The 24,667-nt window shown below is 42.0% G+C and overlaps 2 protein-coding genes across 6 annotated transcripts in view; one reads left to right on the forward strand and one right to left on the reverse strand.

Moving 5' to 3' along the window:
* Window positions 1-12,341, forward strand: part of LOC139370315 (SH3 and PX domain-containing protein 2A-like) — a 126,703-nt gene extending 114,362 nt beyond the window's left edge. For 3 of the 5 annotated variants that reach the window (XM_071109714.1, XM_071109717.1, XM_071109719.1), the window contains 6 exons: window positions 889-1,051; window positions 1,230-1,509; window positions 1,598-1,612; window positions 2,072-2,121; window positions 2,229-2,348; window positions 3,360-12,341. In XM_071109714.1, coding sequence (XP_070965815.1) covers window positions 889-1,051; window positions 1,230-1,509; window positions 1,598-1,612; window positions 2,072-2,121; window positions 2,229-2,348; window positions 3,360-5,414 — 2,683 coding nt within the window. In that variant the 3' untranslated portion in view covers window positions 5,415-12,341. The remainder of the gene's footprint in view (window positions 1-888; window positions 1,052-1,229; window positions 1,510-1,597; window positions 1,613-2,071; window positions 2,122-2,228; window positions 2,349-3,359) is intronic. The other 2 variants (XM_071109715.1, XM_071109718.1) reach the window with 1 other exon arrangement.
* Window positions 12,342-15,558: 3,217 nt separating this feature from the next.
* The window catches only part of LOC139370316 (E3 ubiquitin-protein ligase NEURL1-like), a 63,914-nt gene continuing 54,805 nt past the window's right edge, over window positions 15,559-24,667 (reverse strand). The window contains exons 5-6 of the mRNA XM_071109720.1: window positions 21,686-21,865; window positions 15,559-19,558 (exon numbers count right to left, since the gene is read on the reverse strand). Coding sequence (XP_070965821.1) covers window positions 19,302-19,558; window positions 21,686-21,865 — 437 coding nt within the window. The 3' untranslated portion in view covers window positions 15,559-19,301. The remainder of the gene's footprint in view (window positions 19,559-21,685; window positions 21,866-24,667) is intronic.

The following is a 24,667-nucleotide window of genomic DNA, read 5'->3' on the forward strand; positions in this document are numbered from 1 at the left end:
TATTTGACCGATAAGGGTTACTATTTGACCGGTAAGGGTTACTATTTGACCGGTAGGGGTTATTATTTGACCGGTAAGGGTTACTATTTGAATGGTAAGGGTTACTATTTGACCAGTAAGGGTTACTATTTGACCGGTAAGGGTTACTATTTGACTGGTAAGGGTTACTATTTGACCGGTAGGGTTTACTATTTGACCGATAAGGGTTACTATTTGACCGGTAAGGGTTACTATTTGACTGGTAAGGGTTACTATTTGACCGGTAAGGGTTACTATTTGACCGGTAAGGGTTACTATTTGACCGGTAGGGTTTACTATTTGACCGATAAGGGTTACTATTTGACTGGTAGGGTTTACTATTTGACCGATAAGGGTTACTATTTGACCGATAAGGGTTACTATTTGACCGGTAGGGTTTACTATTTGACCGATAAGGGTTACTATTTGACCGGTAAGGGTTACTATTTGACCGGTAGGGTTTACTATTTGACTGGTTAGGATTACTATTTGACCGGTAGGGTTTACTATTTGACTGGTTAGGATTACTATTTGACCGGTAGGGTTTACTATTTGACTGGTTAGGATTACTATTTGACCGGTAGGAGTTACTATTTGACCAAATAGTCAAATAGTAACCTCCTACTGGTCAAATAGTAACTCCTACCAGTCAAATAGTAACCCTAAGGGTTATTATTTGACCGGTAATGGTTACTATTGGACCGGTAAGGGTTACTTTTTGACCGGTAAGGGTTACTTTTTGACCGGTAAGGGTTACTATTTGACCGGTAAGGGTTACTATTTGACCGGTAAGGGTTACTTTTTGACCGGTAAGGGTTACTATTTGACCGGTGAGTAAACTTCCATTTTCCTCCCCTATTTTGCTGCTAGGTACCTGGGGAAGGAGGGCTGGGCCCCGGCCTCATACCTGAATAAGATGAAGGAGGACTTCTCATCCCCAGGTAGGAAGAAGACCCTGACAGGCCCTGTGGAGATCATCGGCAACATCATGGAGATCAGCAACCTGCTCCAGAAGAAGTCCAGCAGTGAGAAGGTACGGTTTTAAGATTTTGCTTTTAACTTAAGATTTCATTTGATTGAACTTTTAGCTTTTTAGTTTTTAAGCACTTTAAGTTTATTTATTAGCTTTTGTTCGATATATCTCTTTTATTGTATTGGTTTTTTTTTACTGTAAAAAATGCAGTTTAAATAAAGTTTGATTTGATTCGAAGGATGTCCAAACGGATGGAGATTCCACCAGTCCTGAGCGCCACATCTCCAAGAGTGAGATCAGCCTGCCCATGCCCTATGCCCCAGGTTATAACCCCAGCCCCGACCACGGCCCCAGCCCTGGCCCAGGTCCGAGTCCTGGGCTGAGTTCTGGATCTGGGATGGGTACCTCCAGTCCTAGCCTGGGCCCTGGTGCTAGTGGCCCTCTACAGGACAGTAAGGGGAAGACGGAACCTGGTTCCCCTGCTGTAGCACGTGTCGCTCCACACAGGGTGTCGATAGGTGAGTGTCATCGATTATGGAGTTGTATGGTGATTCAAATTAGACTATTTACTTGACGGAAGTAAAATATTGTTTTCTTCTTACATAGGCTTTGAGGCTATAGGTAAGACATGGAAAGACGAAGGTGTATAGTGGGAATCTAATATTTGAGTGCTAATATATATCTATTAGACTAATATTTGGGTGCTAATATATATCTATTTGACTAATATTTGGGTGCTAATATATATCTATTAGACTAATATTTGGGTGCTAATATATATCTATTTGACTAATATCTGGGTGCTAATATATACATATTTGACTAATATTTGGGTGCTAATATATACCTATTAGACTAATATTTGGGTGCTGGGATATATTTGTGTGACTAATATTTGGGTGTAATAAAATGCAATAAAAACATATACAGTGCTGGGTGATATAACATTTTGATTGGGGTTTTACGGATATACTAAGGTTTGTACTCATCTGTTATGTGTGTACAATAGACTACTAATTGCACTTCTATCATTTCTACATTTGACAGTAAATGATGCTAATCTATGATTCCATTCATTAGGCTCTCCCAACCTCCGACAAAAACCTCCTCCTAGAAGAGAAACAAATCTGGTAAGTCACTCTCAAATACAGTATGTATCAGAAAACGTTTTTTAAAACATAAACATAGAACATTGAACTCAAGATTGCTTCTTATTCCATTCCTCTTGTTTGTGCAGGGCTTCCAGTTACCCAAGCCACCAGAGCCCCCTACTGTGGAAGCGGAGTACTACACCATCGCAGAGTTCCAGTCCTGCATCTCTGATGGCATCAGTTTCCGTGGAGGACAAAAAGCTGACGTAAGCACCCAGAATCTTAGAGATAGATACAGTATATATACACAGATATTTCGTTTCTGGATAGATGGATAGGCTACTGTCTATATGATCTATCTCTATGCTCAGAACCGCTGTACATATGTTGGTATTGAAATCTGTCTGAGCACATGGAATATTAATGACAACTGACAGCTCACCAGAGACACAGCTGCTGAAGCTTCATAGATATGGCCTTGGCGGTCTGTTCATTTTGATAATGCTGGCAACGTACTGTATAGAGGCCAGCTGGATGTCAGGGTGGACATTTCACGTTAGAAGAAAGGAGCTTTTGTTTTGATTTCTCTAACCGTCGCACCAAGAATGATACCCAGAATATGTAGGATATAATTTGAGCCAGTTTGCTACAGCAGGGAAAATAATCCTGCAACAACAGGAAATTGGAATTATTATGTGGATTATAATGAATCTACGTTTTTTTTGTAGGGGTTGATACGTTGTTCTTAAGGGGAAATTAAGTCTGAAATTTCAAAGTGGAAATTACTCACTTCAGAAGACTTTTAAAATCTCAAATGCACTACAAGTTGTAAGTGTCTTGCATTGCAGGAAAGCCATCCTGCAACAGAGTGATCAAATGAAGGTCCTACATCTGTCAATGAGGAGGATGATGGTGTGATAGTGGAGGGGATGATGGAGGGAGGGAGAGAACAGCAGTAGAGGAATAGGACACTATTACTCTGACCCTCTCCCTGTGCATTATAGATGCCAAATTCTTCTGCAGCAGGGTGATCAAATTAAGATCCTACATCTGTATAACCGCAATGCTCAAGAGATCTACATGTATGAGAAACATTGTCTACTTCCTAAATGACACCCTATTCCCTTTATAGGGCACTACTTTTGATCAGGACCCATTGTTAAAAATACTATTTTCATCAGTGTGAAGTTCAAGTGAGGCTGAATGTTGATTATAAAGTGATAGCTCCATCAAGTGTGTCTGACTGTTGGTTATCTTCCCACCTGTCTTCTCTGTAGGTCATAGAGAAGAACTCCGGGGGCTGGTGGTATGTCCAGATCGGGGAGACGGAGGGTTGGGCCCCCTGCTCCTACATCGACAAACGCAAGAAACCCAACCTTAGCCGACGAATCAGCACGCTTACACGCCCCAAAGTCCCGCCCCCAGCTCCACCCACCAAAAAGCAAGACTCAGAAGAGACACCATCACCCTCACCCAGTCACTCCATCTCCTCATCCTCCAAAGCCCCAGAATCCCCCAGCCGGCCCACAGTGTATGAGGAACCGGAATACGACGTTCCCGCTGTTGGATGCGAGGGCGAGTCGGACACAGATTCCCTGAAGGGAGAGACAATACATCGCCCCCTGGAGGAGAAGTACCGTAGTTCTCCTCCGGTCTGCAAGACCTCCCCTGTGATTATCAGCTATAGAAGAAGGTCCTTCAGGTCCGTTGAAGAGATGGCCAAGGAAGAATGTATCTATGAGAACGATGGCTTCAGGCGCAGTAGTGGTGCTGAAGGGGCTTCGGCCAAAGGCTGCGGTGGTTCCAACTCCCCAAGGATCTACCACTCCTCGACTGTACCCCGCAAACCCTCAGGGTCTTCACCTCTAGCAGGGGGAAAGCCATTGAAGAAGATCGCCCCGGAGCTGAGCCGAAGCCAGTCCCTAGCCAAAGCCGACACCAGCCCCAGGTTGTCCTCAGACGAATCGGGTAGAGATTCCAGGAAACCTCCAGGCATCCGGACGGTGGAGCAAAGGATAGGCCAGAGTCCCTCCACCAAGCTCAAGCCCTCGGTGAGGCCTAAACCTCTGCTCACCACCAAGTCAGAGCCACGGTGCCCTGAGAGGATGGACATCACTTCCCTGAGACGCCAGTTGAGGCCCACGGGTCAGCTCCGGCATACTGTTCATGGGCTCAAAGACTCAGAGACGGCCTCCGTCATCTCGTCGGAGGACTCCCATTCTTCCCGCAACAGCACCTCAGACCTCTCTTCCATCTACTCCAAAGGGAGCCGGGGAGATTCAGATCTGGAGGGGTTCAACCTATACCGGACCACAGACGCCTACGACAAGGTCCAGGATTCAGAGCTGAGCTTTCCATCTGGGGTGGAGGTGGAAGTCCTGGAGAGGCAGGAGAGCGGCTGGTGGTACATTCGTTGGCGGGACAAGGAAGGCTGGGCGCCCACTTTTTATTTGGAGCCCATCCGCCAAGGGAGGGACGGCGGTGGGTCCGAGTCTGACGGGCAGCGCTCTGGGTCGGGCAGCGGCACCGGGAGCAAGTCCAACAGCCTGGAGAAGAATGAGCAGCGCGTGCTGGCGCTCAACGACATCAACCTCCAGGGACTCACTAATCACCACCAGGTGCACCATACGCCAGGGGGTCTGAGATCGAGGAACACTCCCCCCATCCCCTCCAAGCCTCCGGGGGGCTTCTCCAAGCCGGCTGTGCTGGTTAACGGAGCCGCGAGAATGAGGAACGGTGGGGTGAGACCGCAGTCTGCCGTCAGACCCCAGTCCGTGTTCGTGTCTGCGCCACAGCCCGCCATGGTCAGTCAACATTACATGACAAGTTCCCTGAGGCGGAATGAGTCATTGGCCGCCCACAACCAGTATCGTACCGACCAGTACCACTCCGGTTCCGCTACTCTTGGCGTGCGCCGTAACTCCTCTTTCAACGCTGTGCGTGCGCAACCCGTCACAGTCGAGACCCGATCGAGACCCTCAGAGCGCTCTATCACCACCAGGGGATCTTCGGCGGAACGATTTGGCGCCGGTGGCGGGACGGACGCCTTGAGCAGGGTTGGGGTTGTTGTGCAGCGTAATGGTATCCCCGTCTCCACGGTCAGGCCCAAGCCTATCGAGAAGAGCCAGCTGATCCATAACAACCTGGGGAGGGAGGTATATGTTTCCATCGCTGACTACCGGGGGGACGATGAGACCATGGGCTTCCCTGAGGGCACCTGCCTGGAGGTTCTAGACCGGAACCCCAACGGGTGGTGGTACTGCAAGGTCCAAGATGCTCTGCACCCCCGCAAGGGCTGGGTCCCCTCCAACTACCTAGAGAGGAAAAAGTAATGGCCTAATAATAATAACAATTCCCCCCTTTGATGATGTCACTAAGAATATTGGTGATAACATCACTCCATAAGAATGTTACCCCACAAGAGCTACCACAAGCAATATGCTCCAAATATGTAAACAAATAATTGATTCTGAAATACTTTATGTAAAAAAAAAAATTGTTTTAACCTTATAATGAGAAAGAGACACTTTTATTTCTGGTTTACTAAAATGTACACATAAAAGACTAAAAGTCCAGATTTTTGTGTGCGATATGGGATGTAACGAGAGACTGAAAACGGGGTTAGCCAACCCAAGTGTTAGAAACACAAATATGTTTTTGGAACTTTGGAACGATGCGATTTGACACGACACCTTCTAGAAGGGGTTTACATTAGAAAGAGAAGATAGCTGGGCAATGATGGCAAGCCTTATACCTGCCCTTCTGACTGTAATGCCAAATAGGTGCCTTTTTGTAGATGATCAACTGAACGGGGGTTCGAAGAAGTGGACGGAACACATCGGTGAATCAACATCATTACCAAATGTATGACAGTGCCATAGGCCTACGAGCATGAATACCCCCAAAATAATTTTTGAAACGTTCAAGAGAATCACTTGAGTAGGAGTGTTTTAGGAACGTTACCGAGCGAATAGGATCAATCTAGAGTGTTGTAGTAGAATGTTCAGAATCAAATAAGAAAGAAACAAGAGAAAGGGAGAGATATCAGTGACTCTCAGTGAGTCACAATTGACTCACTTAAAATGACTAATCCTTTGATTATTTTTTTTAGTCATTATTGTATGTTTTGTTCTTTAGTGTCTCTGTGTGTCTTTCTGTCTGTCCTTAGAGATGTATTTCTGCTTTCTTGTGTAACACTCCACCGACAGCCCAAAATTGGAAAGAGTCAAAGTTTCCTCTCGGATATTCGCATCTCTGAAGTTTCACTAATGGAATATCTATGTTGAGGTACACGTAATTCGACGAACTTTGTAGTTTCACCCTGTTTTTGTAGTCCCACTTCTTATTCTATATTTTCAACCAAGCCTACAGATTCTTGCATGCAAATAAAGCCAAAATCTGTCAAGCTTGAAATCTAATTAAAGTATACTTATTGGGGAATAAAATCCAATTTAAGGTGCTTTTCAGTTAAAAAAAAAAAATTACCTACCACCAAGATATTACTTTACACAATACGTTTACACACTAAGTTGTCTGTATTAGTCCCAGACAAATATCTTTTTATATACGCTTTACTGTATACAGTGTAGCAATCGCAGTTGCAGTTGCACAGAAAAAAAGTACTGGAAATATGGCTTAATAATGTTTTTTAAATCCCAGCCTCGAGCCCACAATGTGATTAAACCAATGCAGAATATCATTTCATTGGCTATTTTGTAGATGTTCTATTTATTTATGGGCACAAATAGCCTAATACAGTGTATTCAAAAAAATACCTAAAACAAAGTTTTAAAAAAGATATGTTTTGATAACATCTGGGCATCTGGATTTTCTGAACCCAAATCAAAGCATATTGAAACATGCGGATATTGCTGTGCAGTATTGGTTTATGTGGTATGCAATGGAGTTTATGTTCACTTCCTTTCTTTAAAAGTAGTTTGGTATCTACTGGATTTAGAATAGTGCTGCAGGACTATTTTGAGTTACTATTTACTTATACGTTTTCCCCAAACTCAATACTGATATTACTTCAAAACGATCCCCAATTGAAAACCCAAATGAAGTACTATTTCAACTGGCTGGTGTTCAAGACTGCTGAAATATTTTTCTAACAGTGTGTGAGCTTCTCAATTGAGGTTAAACACTAACTTTTCATGACATTTTCTGCTGGACAGTATTATAGTATTAAACAAAGTATTGTACCTGCTAGATCGCAGTTATATCTGTTTTAGCCAACCATAGTTGTTTGTTGTTATTACAGTGTGATCACACATAGACAATAATGAAGATTGAAGTTCCGTTTTTTGTGAATTAATGCACTTTAACACTTGTTTACAGTGCATTAATGTAAGGATGCAGTTGAAATACTCAGCATATTATTTATTGATTTTTTTAAAAACTATTTAATATGAGTATTTTTTTACCTCAAGTTTTTCAACAACTGAGTTGAAAAATATCTAAGTCATTGGAGGATGCCAATGCTCCTCACAATATAATAATTGGATACTGTACATGGTACTCTCTTGTGGGAGACGAATGCTACTGCAACACACTTTTTCCTGTTGCCCTACAAACCGGCAGTTACAATGCAATACCAAATGCACTGCTGGTCAGTGAAACTACCAACTACACAATGCCTGTACATAATTTAATGTTTTCAAATATTAATGCAGCTAAGAGTTAGTCAGTTTTTTTTTTGTAGTTTATAATTTTTTTTAGTTCACTTTATTGTATTTGGCTATCTTTTTTTTCAACCTTCTAAATGACGTTTTTTCCCCCTTCATGCTGTGTGCTGCAACTAGCAGAATCATGGACACTTCCTTTCTCCTTATTGGTCTGTACGTAATGCCTGATTCAAATCTTATTTATTTTGAACTAATGTTTTTACCTCCCATTTGTGGTTTGACAATCAAATATTTATCCACTGCCTCACTAGACTGGACTAGACCCCGCAACCTAGTACAAAAGTCAATAATGTGTGATATACTGTATCATTTTTTGATATTTCTACAGTCTATTTGGTATGAATTTCAAGCCCTTGCATACAGATCTATAGAAGCTGAAGTTAGTTCTGCTTCACAAATGGAGGGTAAAATGCTCTTTATCTCACCCATCATATCCCATGTAAAGCAATGGAAATCAATAATTAGGTCTATGTATAGTACAACTACAGTTGATACAGAACCCCTAACCCATCTCCCTCCCCTCGACAAAGGCATTATGTAAACGTGTTGAATCACCCATAACATTTCGCTTCAGCACATATTAATGCATATCGCTATTGTTTAATTGAGCTCAATTTACATGGCTTCTCTGCCTGCGCCTGCAAATTACAAGGGAATTGTAATGTGTCAAGCTCGTCTTTTTCATATTCAGTATTATGTATTTTATTTTTATTTTTTATAATTTGTTAAATGTTTTGGTCAAAAATATCATTTTTGTCTTCTTTGTTTTTCGTTTTCACCCCATTGTATTTGAACATCTTTCAGAAATGTAATAATGAGGAAATGTGCAATACATCTTTAAAAAGCATAGCTATAGAAAAACATGATCAACATTACCTTTCTCGTCTAAGGAGATATGATCCAAAAATATACTGTATATCCCTTAATCAATTCAAGCCATCATCTGTCATGTAAACACCTTTAGGTCATGACTCATTTCAGGTCCACTGCTTTTTTAAAATAGCCTTTTTCAAAAGAGCAACAGCTGCTAATGGCACTGAACCTTCTCCAATCCCATTGGAGAGGCTTACTTCCATTGAGCTACAGCACAAAATGTTGTGACATGATGGACAGGATTTTTAACCAATGGCCACGTAAGAATCCCTTCTGGTCCTTCCTCCTGGCTAGCGTGCGTGGCTATTGGACTGTGAATGGCACCGGCAGAACCCAATGACCCGGGTTCCGACCTTGTTAACATCTAGCTGTTCTCTACCACAGATCCACAGAGGTAAGAGTTGTGTCAGCATCGAGGGCCTCTAGGTACTCACCAGACTGCCTTCGAGCTGTCACGTTTGTGCCTGAACAAAATGTTTTTGTTCTTGGAGAGTCTCTCTCCTCCACCTACAGTACGCAGATGCCTCCATGCCATTTGAACACAAGCCATGCCGGCCTCTTCAACCCTGTTTCCATGGCAAAAGTGACATTTGGAACCATCGCAGATGTCAACCGCGTAATGTCAACTGTTAAGCGGTAGTCTTGTTGGGAATGTGTACTTACAGGGCCATCGTAGTTTAATCCATCCACTTCCAAACCTATACCTACCACCAAATATAAGAAAACACTTTTTTATGTCCTCGATTAAGCCCCATGGGAATTCATTTCAGACTTGACCATGTTCAGAATGTTTAGAATCTTCTGAGGAGAAAGAGAGAAAATACTACATGGGTTTGGTTCTTTGTCCACAGATTACAACAGTGATGTTCTTGAGGTCCACTAAAACTGGTTGGTTTAAAAGTTTCCTCTACAGATGATTTTTTTCATCACTTATCCCCACATAACAGTTAAGGTGCTTCCCGGCTTTGGAAGGTCTCAGTTCATTTCCTTTCCCCTCCAGTGGGTTTTATAGGGAAGAAACACACACACACCCTTGAGTTTTAACTTTGGTGGAGGGTGCCACAGATTTGTGGTAAAGTAGCATCCATGCAGGGGCCACACACGCACATAACGACGAGGGAAGCCATTCATGTCGGAGGGAATAGATTAGAGCCTCTACCATATTTGCGAATTCAGCCAAGTGAGACCGTCCCTACTGACGCCACACTGCCTCGACTCTCTGCCCCTGCCTCCTTTCTCTGTTTTTATTTTAACAAATTGGCGGGCCTTCTTGAGCGTGACCTTCCCTTAAGCCTAGTAATCCTAGATAGCACCAGCCGGAATGGCTTTTCTCCTCACAGCTCTTTTTTTCTACTTTTCCTTTACTAGTGCCTCCTTGCTCACGCTTTGGCCTATTCCACCATACTTCCGCCATGTTCTTTTTCTTTCTTTCGCCTCAACCAAAGCTTGTAGTTCCCAGTCACTTGGAGTAGGAAGAACGAAGAGATTGCATATGTTGAGTGCATCTAGTGTATGAGGTTTGGGTCGTAGAAGCATGTGATGTGAGATGTTGTGTGTTGGTGTGTTTGAGAGAGAGGACGTGCGCACTGTGATGAGATGGATTGCGTGCAGGTGAGGTCAGGAGAAAGATAGGAGGTCAGGGATGAGGTTGGTTGTGTGTGGGATGCGTTGGGAAACCTGAGATGGATCAGATTGTGGAATGTAGATGACATGGTAAGAATGAGAGAACGAGACAGAGGTAATGAGAGAGAGAGAGAGAGAGAGAGAGAGAGAGAGAGAGTTAGAGACAGAGGAGCTGGATACAGTTGTGGACATTGTGCTTCTCTGTTCATGCTGACTGGACTTCCGTTAAAACCAACAGCTTCCATCAGAGACAATGAATAACACTGCATCATACTTCCTTCCTCCTCTTCTCCCATCACCCACAGCTTGGGCTAATGAACAATCCATGTACGATGCGTGACGGTGAAATCTCATTATCAAAACACCATTTTAATTGCGGTAGTTAAAGTTTTGAAGCCCAGTAAGTCTCGCGCCGGTGGCGTCCTGATAGCGGGGAAACACAGCCACGAGGGGCTAATCTAAAACGAATGAGATTGTGGCTGTCGAAGATGGATAGATGCTCTCACTCTTTGTCTCTCTCGTTCTGTCTCTCTCCAGCTTTTTAGCGGGTGGCATATTAATCATGTGTCTGATTTATTCAGCTTTATATCATTTGCTGTGGTGAAGCTTCAACTTCTGTCTGATGGCTTATTCTCTCCTGGTGTGAAGGGAGAGGCTGGAGAGTCAGGTTAATGAGAGAAGGGGTAGGTTAGGGTGGTAGGAGATGTGATGTTTTGAGAAAGTTAGTAGTAGGTGTTTGTGAAAGGGGTGTGAGGTGTTTAACCTAAGGGTTGTTTTTAGTAGGTATGTTGAACATAACTTTTTTAGAGTGACATTTTTGTTGTTTGCTCATGAAGGAAGTCAATGAATGAAAGAAGAGAAGTAGAAAAGGAGATGGATAAAAGCTTACTCAGTGCTAGAACTGATGGTAACTCTTCAGACAGGTGGAATGGGACTGCCCAAGTGTTACTTTCCACAATTGCTTAACACAACAGGTGGCGTTGGGGCATTGTTTAGAATGCTAATGTATTGCATGGCTGAGGAATAGCTGGTTCTTTTTTTTGTGTTTCCTGCCGTGCTGAGACTCTCACTGTTTGACTTCCTGTTCTAATGACTACTTTATACTCTCTTTAATTTCCCCTCAGACAGATACATCATGTCACATCGCACTAAGCAATAACTGCTCACACTGCTTAAAACTACCTTCCTTTTTTTTGTATGGGTACCAATATGGACCATATGTATTGCCACATCCATATTTTCTGGAGGGAGGATTTGTCAGATTAAGATGTGTGTCATTTGAGGGGTCACTGAATACATTTTAGTTGGTGTAGTCAAAAGTCTTGTTAATACCTAAGATAAGGCCTTCATCAGTGACGCCAGTTATAGTCTAATTCCTATTTACAGTAGAAGGTAGTGTGGCAAATCTCCAACACTGTCACAAAAACCCAATTTGTAGACAAGGCCTCAAACCAAAGTTATACTCTCTAAACCTATGCTCTGTAAACCGTCTAGGTCCTTATACCCAAACTTGAAACAATAATGACCCACTACCAGCATGTCAACTCTGTTACATCATACCACCAGTGCTTCGAGTTGGACCAAAGGAGTTGCTATAGTATTTGTTTTTTTCTCTTTTTTAAATTTGCATTATTCTCATGCAACATTTGTGTTCAACTCTAGAGACTAGTCCTGTTTTCAAAATAAAGGTGTCATGGGAGGTTGGAGTCCAAGAGAAACGGATTCCTTTTGTAAATGTCACTGACGTGAGTCATTCGGTGTGACAAAATGTAATGTCGCGCGACGAAGCGATAAAGCAGCAGGACATGTCAGGACATGTCATGATTTTGCATCAGTAAGTCAATAAGTGTATGTGAAAGTACAGCAAATGTACAAATAATCGAATCAGTCTACTCTTCAACGGGAAACATAGGAATTGGTTGGTGTGCCAGCGGTTCTTTTTGAAAACAGGGCCGTCCCTTTTTTACCGTTCTCATTTTGAAAACCTTTTTGTTGTCGTTGTGTCTCGTTCATGTTTACATTGTATCTTGCATTGCCCCTAAAGAGAAACACTATTAAATGTATTATCTTTGTTTAATACATGTTGCCTCTCTGTTTTCATTTGTCAGCCTGAACATTCACACGCCATATATTATGAAGCAGAATATTTGCAGTAGTAATATTATTGAATGTTTCAGTCATTTAGAAGACGCAAAAGTACATACATATATCTTAATTTGTTGTATGGTAGAAATCAGAATAAGTATATTTAGACTTGGATTGTTCAATAAAAAAAATAAAAAAATCTTGTTTTAGATGTATATTGTATGAGTTATGAGAGAACTGTAAAAATTGTAAGGGCAGAAAATGAAGATGAACTAGTATGGTAGAGCCCTACCTACTGCAAATGAGAAAGATGGAGGGGGAAAAAATCATACTGCGGCATCCTGACATCTATACACATGTAGAAAGATGTATCGCATACGCCTAAATGAACACGAAAAATGTGCACACCTACCTCCCGTTAGGACAACCACCGAACCCCCACCGAATCCCCACAAAACACTCGCGTTCAACAGAACATGTGCAAGTTACCCTCAGCATCTAAAGGCTAGAGCATTCATCACATTTATCATGGGTGGTTATGGGAGATGTGAAGAGAATGTAACACTCAGGCTAACAGCTGTGGGAGGACTAATACATAGAGACATCATGTCCAACATAAAGACTGTATTGGAGTATTTCAGGAAGGTTCTAGAATGACAGGTATCAAATAAAGACGCAACAAACACTTAGAGGCCGACAGTGTTTCTGCCACCTTTTGGTTGCACATAAACCATTTGGGAATATTTCAGATAGATATTGAAGTAAAGGTCTTAGTGCTTCTGTTCATTCCATGTCACTGTCATCTTCAGGTGTGACGGTGATGGCATATTTAAGTGAGACAGTGTCGACAGCTGAGGAAAGCTCCCATAGGACGACCCATCGCCAAAACAGATTCTCATTGGTCAGTGGAACTATTTATATATATCCACTAGATGGCAATCTTGAACTGGTCTGTTCTCTTCAGCCTTCGCTGGAGGAGTCAGAAGGGAGTTTGAGCTCATGGTTTGCGGTTTTTAGCTGTTTATTTGTTAAGGTCTTACCTCAAGGGCCTTTGTAAAGCAGGTATAAGGACTGCATGTATTCAAAATAACGTTTTTAAACACATGAGCATTCAATCCATCATCACAGAGTATTACCTATGGACATTAACTATGACCCATCACTTTATAACAGAGTCATGGGATACTAATACACCTTGATGACAGATTTGATATATATCGTCTAGATTATTGTCAGACCTCATTCCTCCTCCTAGATATTACCATGTCTTACATGCTATTAATCCACTACTGACAGACATATGTATATCTGGGGACATCAGAGGGATATTTGGATGAGGTGGTAGCTGCCTGCAGTGCTTGGAGCCCCTGACCCTAAGCCTGGTGTCCCCTGGAGGACCCCGGTTGAACATAAACCACCTAGGCAGCTGGGGCCGTCCAAAACACATGATGTAACAGGTGCCCCAAATCACATACCACCGAAAGCACCAAGGTCCACTGGAGCACAGAAGGTCAGGGTTGTGTAGGTCTGGGTTAGCCTCTCTATTTGGATTCCTGTGTGTTTTACGACTATGCTGACGCAAACTGTGTTCATGATCCATGCAATCAGCGTGGCTGGGGGATGACAGTAATCTTAATCAATGGATTGTAACATTATTTGAAACCCTTGTTAGAGAACAGCTAATAGTTTATATATACTAACTCTGTTTTATCAATGTACCAATTGGGCTTCAGGAAGAAGCATAGCACAATTGCAGCAGCCATGAAGGTTTTTAAATGATATCACTGAAGCCTTTGACAAAAAACATCACTGTGTCTCACTTTTTATTGATCTCTCTAAGGCTTTTGATACAGTTGATCATGCTATTCTAAGGCAGAGACTGTCGAGCATTGGTCTTTCGGCACATGTAGTTGCATGGTTTGCTAACTATCTGCCTGATAGAACTCAGTGCACTCAATTTGATGGGCTCATGTCTGTAAAATTGTCTGTCTGTAATGGTGTGCCCCAAGGCTCTGTACTTGGTAGAGGTGAAGGTCGAGAGCGTGCCTACTCCGAAACACAACCCAACCAAGCCGTACTGCTTCTTGACACAATGCCCACTTAACCCGGAAACCAGCCATACCAATGTGCTGGAAGAAACAATGTACACCTGGCAACCGTGTCAGCATGCACTGCTCCCGGCCCCCCACCGGCTAAACCCTCCCCTATCCTGGACGATGCTGGGCCAATTGTGCACCACCCCATGAGTCTCCCGGTCGCAGCCGGCTGTGACAGAGCCTGGACTCGAACCCAGAATCTAATGTTTTTTTCCAAAGCAAGAAATATACCTCTGAACCTTTCACCTATTACTACCTGTCAGTGCAATGAGATTGAAACAGTAACCTCATAGAAATATCTTGGAATTTTAATTGATGACGGCCTCTCTTTTAAATTGCATATTCAAAAATGTACATTTAAAAAAAAAATTGAAGTTGGGATTTTATTTTAGGAATAAGGCCTGTTTTTCTTTTGAATCCAGAAGGAGGCTAGTATCAGCTACATATACTAGACTATGGGGATATTTTATATATGAATGCTTCCTCTCAGTGTTTGAGATCAATTGATACCCTTTACCATGGAGCACTGAGATGCATTTTAAACTGCAAAACCCTTACGCACCACTGCACTTTATATACCAGGGTGGCTGGCCTTCTCTAGTCACTCGTAGGCTCAGTCACTGGTATACTTTTATTTACAAAGATATTTTGGGTTTACTACCATTTTATTTGGGCATTTTTATGGTTCGGAAGGTTGATTTGAGGCTGGTTCCCTGACCTGTCAATGTTTTTAATTAGCTGTTTTATGATTTTGCTATACTCTTGTGAATTCTATGTTGTTTTTTTACTAGATTACCTGTAGTTTGACCAGGACACTCTTGAAAAAGAGACTGTAAATCTCAATGAGCCCTTCCAGGTTTAATAAAAGTTAAATAAATGTAAAAAAAAAAAAAAAAAGACATTTACTGGATTAATTCAAATCAAGAGTATGGATATAATATAATAAATAAGAATTTGTCATCAAGTGCATGTTATAGTTGGATATGTATGGGAGATAATCCAATTATATTAAGATATTGGAGATGTGATAGAAAATATAGAATTAACTTGTAATCACATTTTTTGTCATTTATGTTCTATTCAAATTTTATGAGAAAAGCCGGCACAGACACTTCTTTGAAACACGTCTGGAAAGTTTATTGACACAATCGTCCGACTCACATTTAACAGAGCTCACAAACAGATCACTTGGAAACTAGTTTTCAAATAAAGACAGGTTTGCAAAGTATCTTAAACAATGGATGAGTCACAACATAGAACATATATTCTTCTATATCATGGAAAATAGGAGCAATCGTGGTTGACCTAGCCTATGTTACGTTTCTATGTGTAGCGTTCTGATCGACCCCTGAACTCTGACTAAATGATGGCCGAGGAGATTGCGATGTCGCGTTTGATTTTTTAGCTTGTCTTCTATTGGTCCCTAGGTTCACTAACTAGGACGGCATGAACAATCAACTCAAACAACTAAAAGACAGAAAATAAAGTATATTACCCAGGTGAAACCTGTCTAGTAATATCTGAAGAAGGTTTTATAAAATGGAGGATAGTAGAAGAAGAAAGCAAACATCCAAGTACAGTAGGATCTGAGATCAAAACACTTCAATGGAAGATAAATACAATACCGGGTCGACAAACAATCAGGAGAGAAACCAAAAATGTATTTTTTGGGTAAATTGGTATCACACCGCATCTGGTTGGTGTTATAGTTAGGGCCCTGAGTTTTCCAGGTCACTAGGTCAGGAACAATTCTGGGCCCTAGTCATAGTATCTGTGTGGAGGGCTGAACTTTAAGCCACTGAGTACTGACATGAGTCAGACCACTTCAATTAATCCTGTATGTAACTCAATAAATATGATAGGCAGCAATTTAGGTGCCTTGTTTTTTTTTGCATGCTATTTAACTTTAACGTTATTATAGGTTGTCAATGTACGGTATGCCATTTATGACATGACCGTATGTTCAATGACTATTGTTTACATTAGTGGTTGTGGGTTAAATTCCTTGGATAAAGGGCCAGTAAAAAGAAAACTGTAAAAAAAAAGGGGAAATGAAGGGGAAATGAGGGGAAATGAAGTGCGTTTAGCACAGACATTGCAAATTACGAGGTGGATTAACACATTTATTTTTTTATTGGATTTTGGATTTCGTCGGACACTTAGTATCAGCACAAACTTTACTGTGATAGAATATGCTAGAGATTGCCTATAGACTAGACCATTTAAAAAGTACAATCAGGATTCTTATAAAGTGACATTTAACATTGCCATACAACGACGGCCATTAAATGTATACTTGGTAAGAGCTATAAAAACAAACCTGGTTTGGACTCGAAAGGAGGCATAAACAACAACGTCAAAATTACAAAAAAATTCAGCGTCTGAATATTCAGGGTTTGTAAAATTATTCATCTGTGCTTGTCTTTTACCCAAAGCAACGAGGTGTTATGATTGTATACTGCAGGGAGTCCTAGGTATGGTGGAAGGTACAAGATAATATCGTTCCTGGCTTTAGGATACAGAGTAGAAGTAGAAATAGCTGATTATTTCATGGTTTCAATCAACCAGAAAACAAACATTACAATCATGACTATTAATCGAAAAAGAAAGCTGACAAAATATGTTTTTTCTCTTTCGATACTACCAACCACACCAATAAAACGATTTGCCTCATTTTAAAACATAAATTAACATTCAAAATGTGAATTAACACTTCAAGCAGTAGCATATAATATCATAAAAACACAAAGTTCTGTTTGTGAGTGTAAAGAGGATGTATACGAAACATCTGTCAGTATTTGCCCCAAACACAGAGAGCTGGCAAATACTGTCGCAGCATTACATTCCAGATTCATCTGTCGATTATCTATTAATTACACCAGGATGCAAGATAAACGTGATAAAAAACTGCCTTTTCAGCTCTCGGCAGAAAGCTATGGCCTATAGCTCCAGTACACACAAGCACGAGGGGATTTTCAATGGAATACATGACACATACTGATCATAAAGGGGAAAAGTCTTACTTTTACAAAATCACATTTTCAGGTAGTCTTGCATTGATGTCAATGGGAGACTGAGTGATAATTCGACTTAAGTATAAATTAGGATTCGCCCCAAAGTGACAAAAGTCATATGGGGTAAGTGACAGCACGTGTAACTGACTGTATATCAACTTGTAACATTGAGGAACTCCCATCTACCTCTCATAACCCTACATTAATGTATGTAACTGTGAAGGCTATTTGTTGCTGGTGGAAGCACTACCCAGATGTTAGAATAGTACCGTGATAGGGTTTAGGGTTGTGTACATCTTACTGACTGTCTGTGATGCAAATGACCTCTGACCAGTAAGTATTTTGAGTTATAAAAATAAGTCAGGGTCAACTCAGTTTTGTTTCATGTGCTTTTTATCCTCTGAGTTTCTGAAGTCCTGTTTCTGAAGCTTTTCTTCTGACACACAACATCGTATTTGGTATTTAGTAAGGGGTCTTGGTGAAAAATATGGATAGAAACAAAGCATTATTAATCACACATCCGTTGGTAACAAAGTAAATGTTCATAAATTAAGGCAGGGAGCTGTGTCGGATCGACGTCGAACGCTATTACCATGGCAACAATCACAGTGCATTGGGCTGGTGTTTGCGTAAACTGTCACCATTTTGGGGCGTTAACAGCTGGACCTGAGGAACACCCAATAAATGTACTTTCACTTCCTGCTTCCAGTCACATGATGTGGGTACAAATTCTGGGATTGGATTGGGAGCTGAGGCTGCCAGTGACATGGTTTTGATGGCTGTTTAAATGTATTGTGTAAAATAATATGTATCCTCTCCTTTCTTGATGGGGCATTTCCAAGAGCGCAGTACTGACTTCAGTGCAACATACGACACTGCAGAGCAAGCAGATAGCGAGCTAGCGCAACAGGACAGCTACCACCAATGAATGTGCTATAGAACTACCACACAAATACATTTGGTTGAGAATATATGACTTACTGTATAGGAGCAAGAGGTGATACAGCACTCCTTCACTCGTCATATACTTACGCCCCTATACTTCACAACTTTATACAACTGCAGTCATCTTCCTATTGATGAATCCTATGACTACTGCAGAAATGCATCCCTTTCCGGTCACAACCCTTGAGCAACAAATAAGTCCTCTCTTTTCCTCTGCAGTTTGCCTAAGTAACACACAGACAGAAGTTGTGTCATACTGAGACGTTATGTTAATAAAGAACTATCTGTGGACAAGGGTAGACATTTTGCCTGTTGGTTTTTTTTACAGACAAATTTGAGTCAAGTTAAGAAGCAAATGTTGGAACTTAACAGTCCTTCTCCTCTTCAACATAAATACATAATCTCAAGACCAAAAACGTTGAATTGAAACCACCTGGTTTGCTTCCATGCAAACGAGCGGCAGTCGTCTGGAGGTGGCTTAAACAACAAAATAAAAAGTACTTTCACGTCTTCTCTTTCCTCAAAGTCTGAAACTTCCTGAATCCTTGGAGAGAGCAAGAAGAATGAAAACTTGTAGTTGAGAGAGGAAGTTCTCGCCGCGGTTGCAAACCCGCCACTTCAAAAGCCGTCACACACTGCGTCAGAGGGAAAGTGGAAATGTAAGAGACCTTTGCAGTGCAGGTGTACTAACTGTTACCAGCAAACAAAAAAATGGGTATTTGAAACAAAAACCAAGATTCTTCCTCAAAATCCATCACACAAAAGTACCAGAGCGAACTGTTCATTGTCCATTTCGCTGATCTTAAAAGTTTATCAGTCTTTCCCCAAAGTCTTCCTCCTCTCCCCATTAACTTATGCCTGTGGCCCTCAGTTACGAGGCCCTTAGCTTCAAAGGCCCCCTACGTGCTACGGTAGGTCTTAATGATGTCTTTGATTTGTCTCCTGCAGATGGGGCAGCAGGCGTTGGACATCTTCTTGAGTTTGACGCCGCAGGTGTAGCAGAGACACATGTGACCGCAGGCGTATATGACCGTGTCCACGTGGTTCTCGTAGCAGATGGAACACTCATCGCCTGTCGGCCACCCGGGCCCTCTCCCGCTGCCTGATGGGAAGGTGGGCGACTTGGGGAGGCTGACGGGCGAGCTGGGGGTCGTTCCTGTTAGGGGGGAGGTAGGGACGGAGGGAGGGAAGGAGGGAGAGGGAAAAAGAGAGAGAGCATGTGTTAGGGGTGTCAGTAATCAATAGACTAATGAAAGAACTTTCTGCATGTACACTACCGGTCAAAAGTTTCAGAACATCTACTCATCTACTGGTCTTTCTTTCTTTTTACTATTTTCTACATTGTAGAATAATAATGAAGACATCACAACTATGAAATAACACATATGGAATCATGTAGTATCCAAAAAAAGTGTTAAACAAATCAAAATATATTTTATATTTGAGATTCTTCAAATAGCCACGCTTTGCCTTGGTGACAGCTTTGCACACTCTTGGCATTCTCTCAACCAGGAGTTCCCACATATGCTGAGCACTTTTGGCTGCTTTTCCCTCACTCTGCGGTCCGACTCATCCCAAACCATCTCAATTGGGTTGAGGTCGGGGGATTGTGGAGGTCAGGTCATCTGATGCAGCACTCCATCACTCTCCTTCTTGGTAAAATAGCCCTTACACAGCCTGGAGGTGTGTTGGGTCATTGTTCTGTTGAAAAACGAACTATAGTCCCAGTAAGCCCGGGCGGCAGGTAGCCTAGTGATTAGAGTGTTGGGCCAGTAACCAAAAGTTTGCTAGATCAAATTCCTGAGCTGACAATGTAAAAATCTGTCATTCTGCCCCTGAACAAGGCAGTAAACCCATTGTTCCTAGGCCGTCATTGTAAATAAGAATTTGTTCTTAACTGACTTGCCTAGTTAAATAAAGGAAAAGCCACATGGGATGGAGTATTGCTGTGGTAGCCATGCTGGGTGTGTGCTTTAATTCTAAATAAATCATAGACAGTGTCACCAGCAAAGCACCCCCACACCATAAGACCTCCTCCTCCATGCTTTACGGTTGGAAATACACATATGGAGATCATCCATTCACTCACAAAAACACGGCTGTTGGAACCAAAATCTTACATTTGGACTCCAGACCAAAGGACAGATTTCCACCGATGTAATGTCCATTGCTTGTGTTTCTTGGCCCAAGCAAGTCTCTTGTTCTTATTGGTGTCCTTTAGTAGTAGTTTCGTTGCAGCAATTCGACCAAGAAGGCCTGATTCATACAATCTCCTCTGAACAGTTTATGTTGAGATGTGTCTGTTATTTGAAGTCTGTGAAGCATTTCTTTGTCTGCAATTTCGGAGGCTGGTATAACTCTAATGAACTTATCCTCTGCAGCAAAGGTAACTCTGGGTCTTCCATTCCTGTGGCAGTCCTCATGAGAGCCAGTTTCATCATAGCGCTTGATGGTTTTTGCGACTGCCCTTGAAGAAACTATGTTCAAAGTTCATGAAATGTTCCGTATTGACTGACGTTCATGTCTTAAAGTAATAATGGGCTGTCGATTCTCTTTGCTTATTTGAGCTGTTCTTGCCATAATATGGACTTGGTCTTTTGCCAAATAGGGCTATCTTCTGTATACCACCCCTACCTTGTCACAACACAACTGATTGGCTCAAACACATTAAGAAGGAAAGACATTCCACAAATTCACTTTGAAGAAGGCACACCTGTTAATTGAATGCATTCCAAGTGACTACCTCATGAAGCTGATTGAGAGAATGCCAAGAGTGTGCAAAGCTGTCACCAAGGCAAAGGGTGGATATTTGAAGAATCTCAAAAATAAAATATGTTTTTATTTGTTAAAACACATTTTGGTTACTACATGATTCCATATGTGGTATTTCATAGTTTCGATATCTTCATTATTATTCTACAATGTAGAAAAGAGTAAAAAGGAAGAAAAACCCTTGAATGAGTAGGTGTTCTAAAGCTTTTTACCGGTAGTGTATGAACTGATGTAATATATCTAATCTACAGTGTTGATCAATACATTCCTTACAATAAATACAGTACAAACCCATTTTACCACTGTTGTTCTACTATGAAGGCAGCCTCACATTACCTAACTACAACAGTAGACGAGACATTGTGTCCTCCCGCTGCACAGCACGAGAAGCAATCTACTGAACAGACTCACCACCCAGGACATCTGCTACCTAGTGTCCCCCTCTCCTCTCTTAACCCCCTGCAGTGGGTTTGATAGTTTGATTAATAGAGTGGCTCTGAAAGGTACAGACCTCCCGCAGAGCCACCACAGTAGGCCGCGGAGCTGGGGCCTCCCAGGCCTCCGTTAGGGACAGGGTCGGAGCTTCCACTACCCAGGGCCAGGGCTAGGGCGCTGGGGGTGTGGGGGGAGGAGGAGGGAGAGCTGGGGATGGAGGGAGCCCGCGCCGGCTGGTCCCCGAGATGTGTGGAACCTGGAGCCAGAGAACAGACAGAGAGAAAAGAGATTGTTATGAAAGCATTTAGAGTTCAAATAGAGCCACCTCAACTATAGCCACCTCAACTATAGCCACCTCAACTATAGCCACCTCAACTATAGCCACCTCAACTATAGCCACCTCAACTATAGCCAACCTCAACTATAGCCTCCTCAAATAGAGCCACCTCAAATAGAGCCACCTCAACTATAGCCACCTCAACTATAGCCAACCTCAACTATAGCCTCCTCAAATAGAGCCACCTCAAATAGAGCCACCTCAACTATAGCCACCTCAACTATAGCCACCTCAACTATAGCCAACCTCAACTATAGCCTCCTCAAATAGAGCCACCTCAAATAGAGCCACCTCAACTATAGCCACCTCAACTATAGCCACCTCAACTATAGCCACCTCAAATAGAGCCACCTCAACTATAGCCACCTCAACTATAGCCACCTCAAATATAGCCACCTCAACTATAGCCACCTCAACTATAGCCCCCTCAACTATAGCCACCTCAACTATAGCCACCTCAACTATAACCACCTCAACTATAGGCACCTTAACTATAGCCACCTCAAATAGAGCCACCTCAAATAGAGCCACCTCAACTATAGCCTCCTCAAATAGAGCCACCTCAACTATAGCCACCTCAACTATAGCCACCTAAAATATAGCCACCTCAAATATAGCCACCTCAACTATAGCCACCTCAAATATAGGTACCTCAAATATTAGACACCTCAACTATAGCCACCTCAAATATAGGCACCTCAACTAATAGCCACCTCAAATATAGGCACCTTTAGTACTGTAAGTGGACTATTCAGTAGGTTCTACATTGAAGAATGATCCTATATCATAAAGAACCGAGAGAAAGAAAGATTATTATTACTATTTTGATGTATTTATTTGATTTTTATTAATTTTAAAAAATATAAATAAAATAAATACATCAAAATAGTAATACTAATCTTTCTTTCTCTATATAATATTTATCTCATATATATATATATATATATATATATATATATATTCCCCCGTTCTTAATCACCCTTACAATACTTTTTTATTTACTTTATTGTTATTGTTGGTGTCATTTTCTCAACTGGTTTAAGCAACAGTGGCCTTGTTCATTCATGCTAATAAAGCTTATTTGAATCTGAAAGAAGAGTTGGTATGTTATGAAGACATAGGCCTACAAAGATCAGAGGGGTTTTTCTCTAAGTGTGCTATACAGTTACTATACAGTACATTTGTAGACAGATGAATGATTACTATTACTAGTCTGTTCAACCTCTCTTTAGTATCGTCTGAGATTCCTAAAGATTGGAAAGTGGCCGTGGTCATCCCCCTCTTCAAAGGGGGAGACACTCTAGATCCAAACTGTTACAGACCTATATCCATCCTGCCCTGCTTTTCTAAGTCTTCGAAAGCCAAGTGAACAAACAGATCATCGGCCATCTCGAATCCCACTGTACCTTCTCCGCTATGCAATCCGGTTTCCAAGCTGGTCACGGGTGCACCTCAGCCACGCTCAAGGTCCAAAACGATATCATAAATACCAGTCTAAAAAACAGTCTTCATTGACCTGGCCAAGGCTTTCGACTCTGTCAATCACTGTATACTTATCGGCAGACTCAACAGCTTTGGTTTCTCTAATGACTGCCTCGCTTGGTTCACTAACTACTTTTCAGATAGAGTTCAGTGTGTCAAATCGGAGGGCCTGTTGTCCGGACCTCTGGCAGTCTCTATGGGGGTGACACAGGGTTCAAATCTTGGGCTGACTCTTTTCTCTGTATATATCAATGATGTCGCTCTTGCTGCGGATGATTCTTTGATCCACCTCTATGCAGACGACACCATTCTGTATACGTCTGGCCTTTCTTTGGACACTGTGTTAACAAACATCCAAACGAGCTTCAATGCAATACAACACTCCTTCTGTGTCCTCCAACTGCTCTTAAATGCAAGTAAAACTAAATGCATGCTCTTCAACCGATCACTGCCCGCACCTGCCCGCCCGTCCAGCATCACTACTCTGGACTTAGCATCACTACTCTGACAAAGAATATGTGGACAACTACAAATACCTAGGTGTCTGGCTAGACTGTAAACTCTCCTTCCAGACTCACATTAAGCATCTCCAATTCAAAGTTAAATCTAGAATCGGCTTCCTATTTTGCAACAACGCCTCCTTCACTTATGGTGCCAAAAATACCCTCGTAAAACTGACTATCCTGCCGATCCTTGACTTTGGCGATGTCATTTACAAAATAGCCTCACATAGTCCATCACAGTGCCATCTGTTTGTCACCAAAGCCCCATATACTACCCACCATTGCGACCTGTATGCTCTCCTTCGCTGGTCCTCGCTACATATTCGTCGCCAAACCCACTGGCTCCAGGTCATCTATAAGTCTTTGCTATGTAAAGCTCCGCCTTATCTCAGCTCACTGGTCACCATAGCAACACCCACCCGTAGCACACGCTCCAGCAGGTATCTTTCACTGGTCATCCCCAAAGCCAACACCCTCTTTGGCCACCTTTCCTTCCAGTTCTCGGCTGCCAATGACTGGAACGAATTGCAAAAATCACTGAAGTTGGAGACTTATATCTCCCTTACTAACTTCAAGCATCGGCTGTCAGAGCAGCTTACCGATCGCTGCAGCTGTACACAGTCCATCTGTTAATAGCCAATCCAACCATCTACCTACCTCATCCCCATATTGTTTTTATTTACTTTTCTGCTCTTTTGCACCGCAGTATTTCTACTTGCACATTCATCATCTGCAC

This window comes from Oncorhynchus clarkii, chromosome 17, assembly GCF_045791955.1.
Source record: "Oncorhynchus clarkii lewisi isolate Uvic-CL-2024 chromosome 17, UVic_Ocla_1.0, whole genome shotgun sequence".
NCBI lineage: Eukaryota > Metazoa > Chordata > Actinopteri > Salmoniformes > Salmonidae > Oncorhynchus > Oncorhynchus clarkii.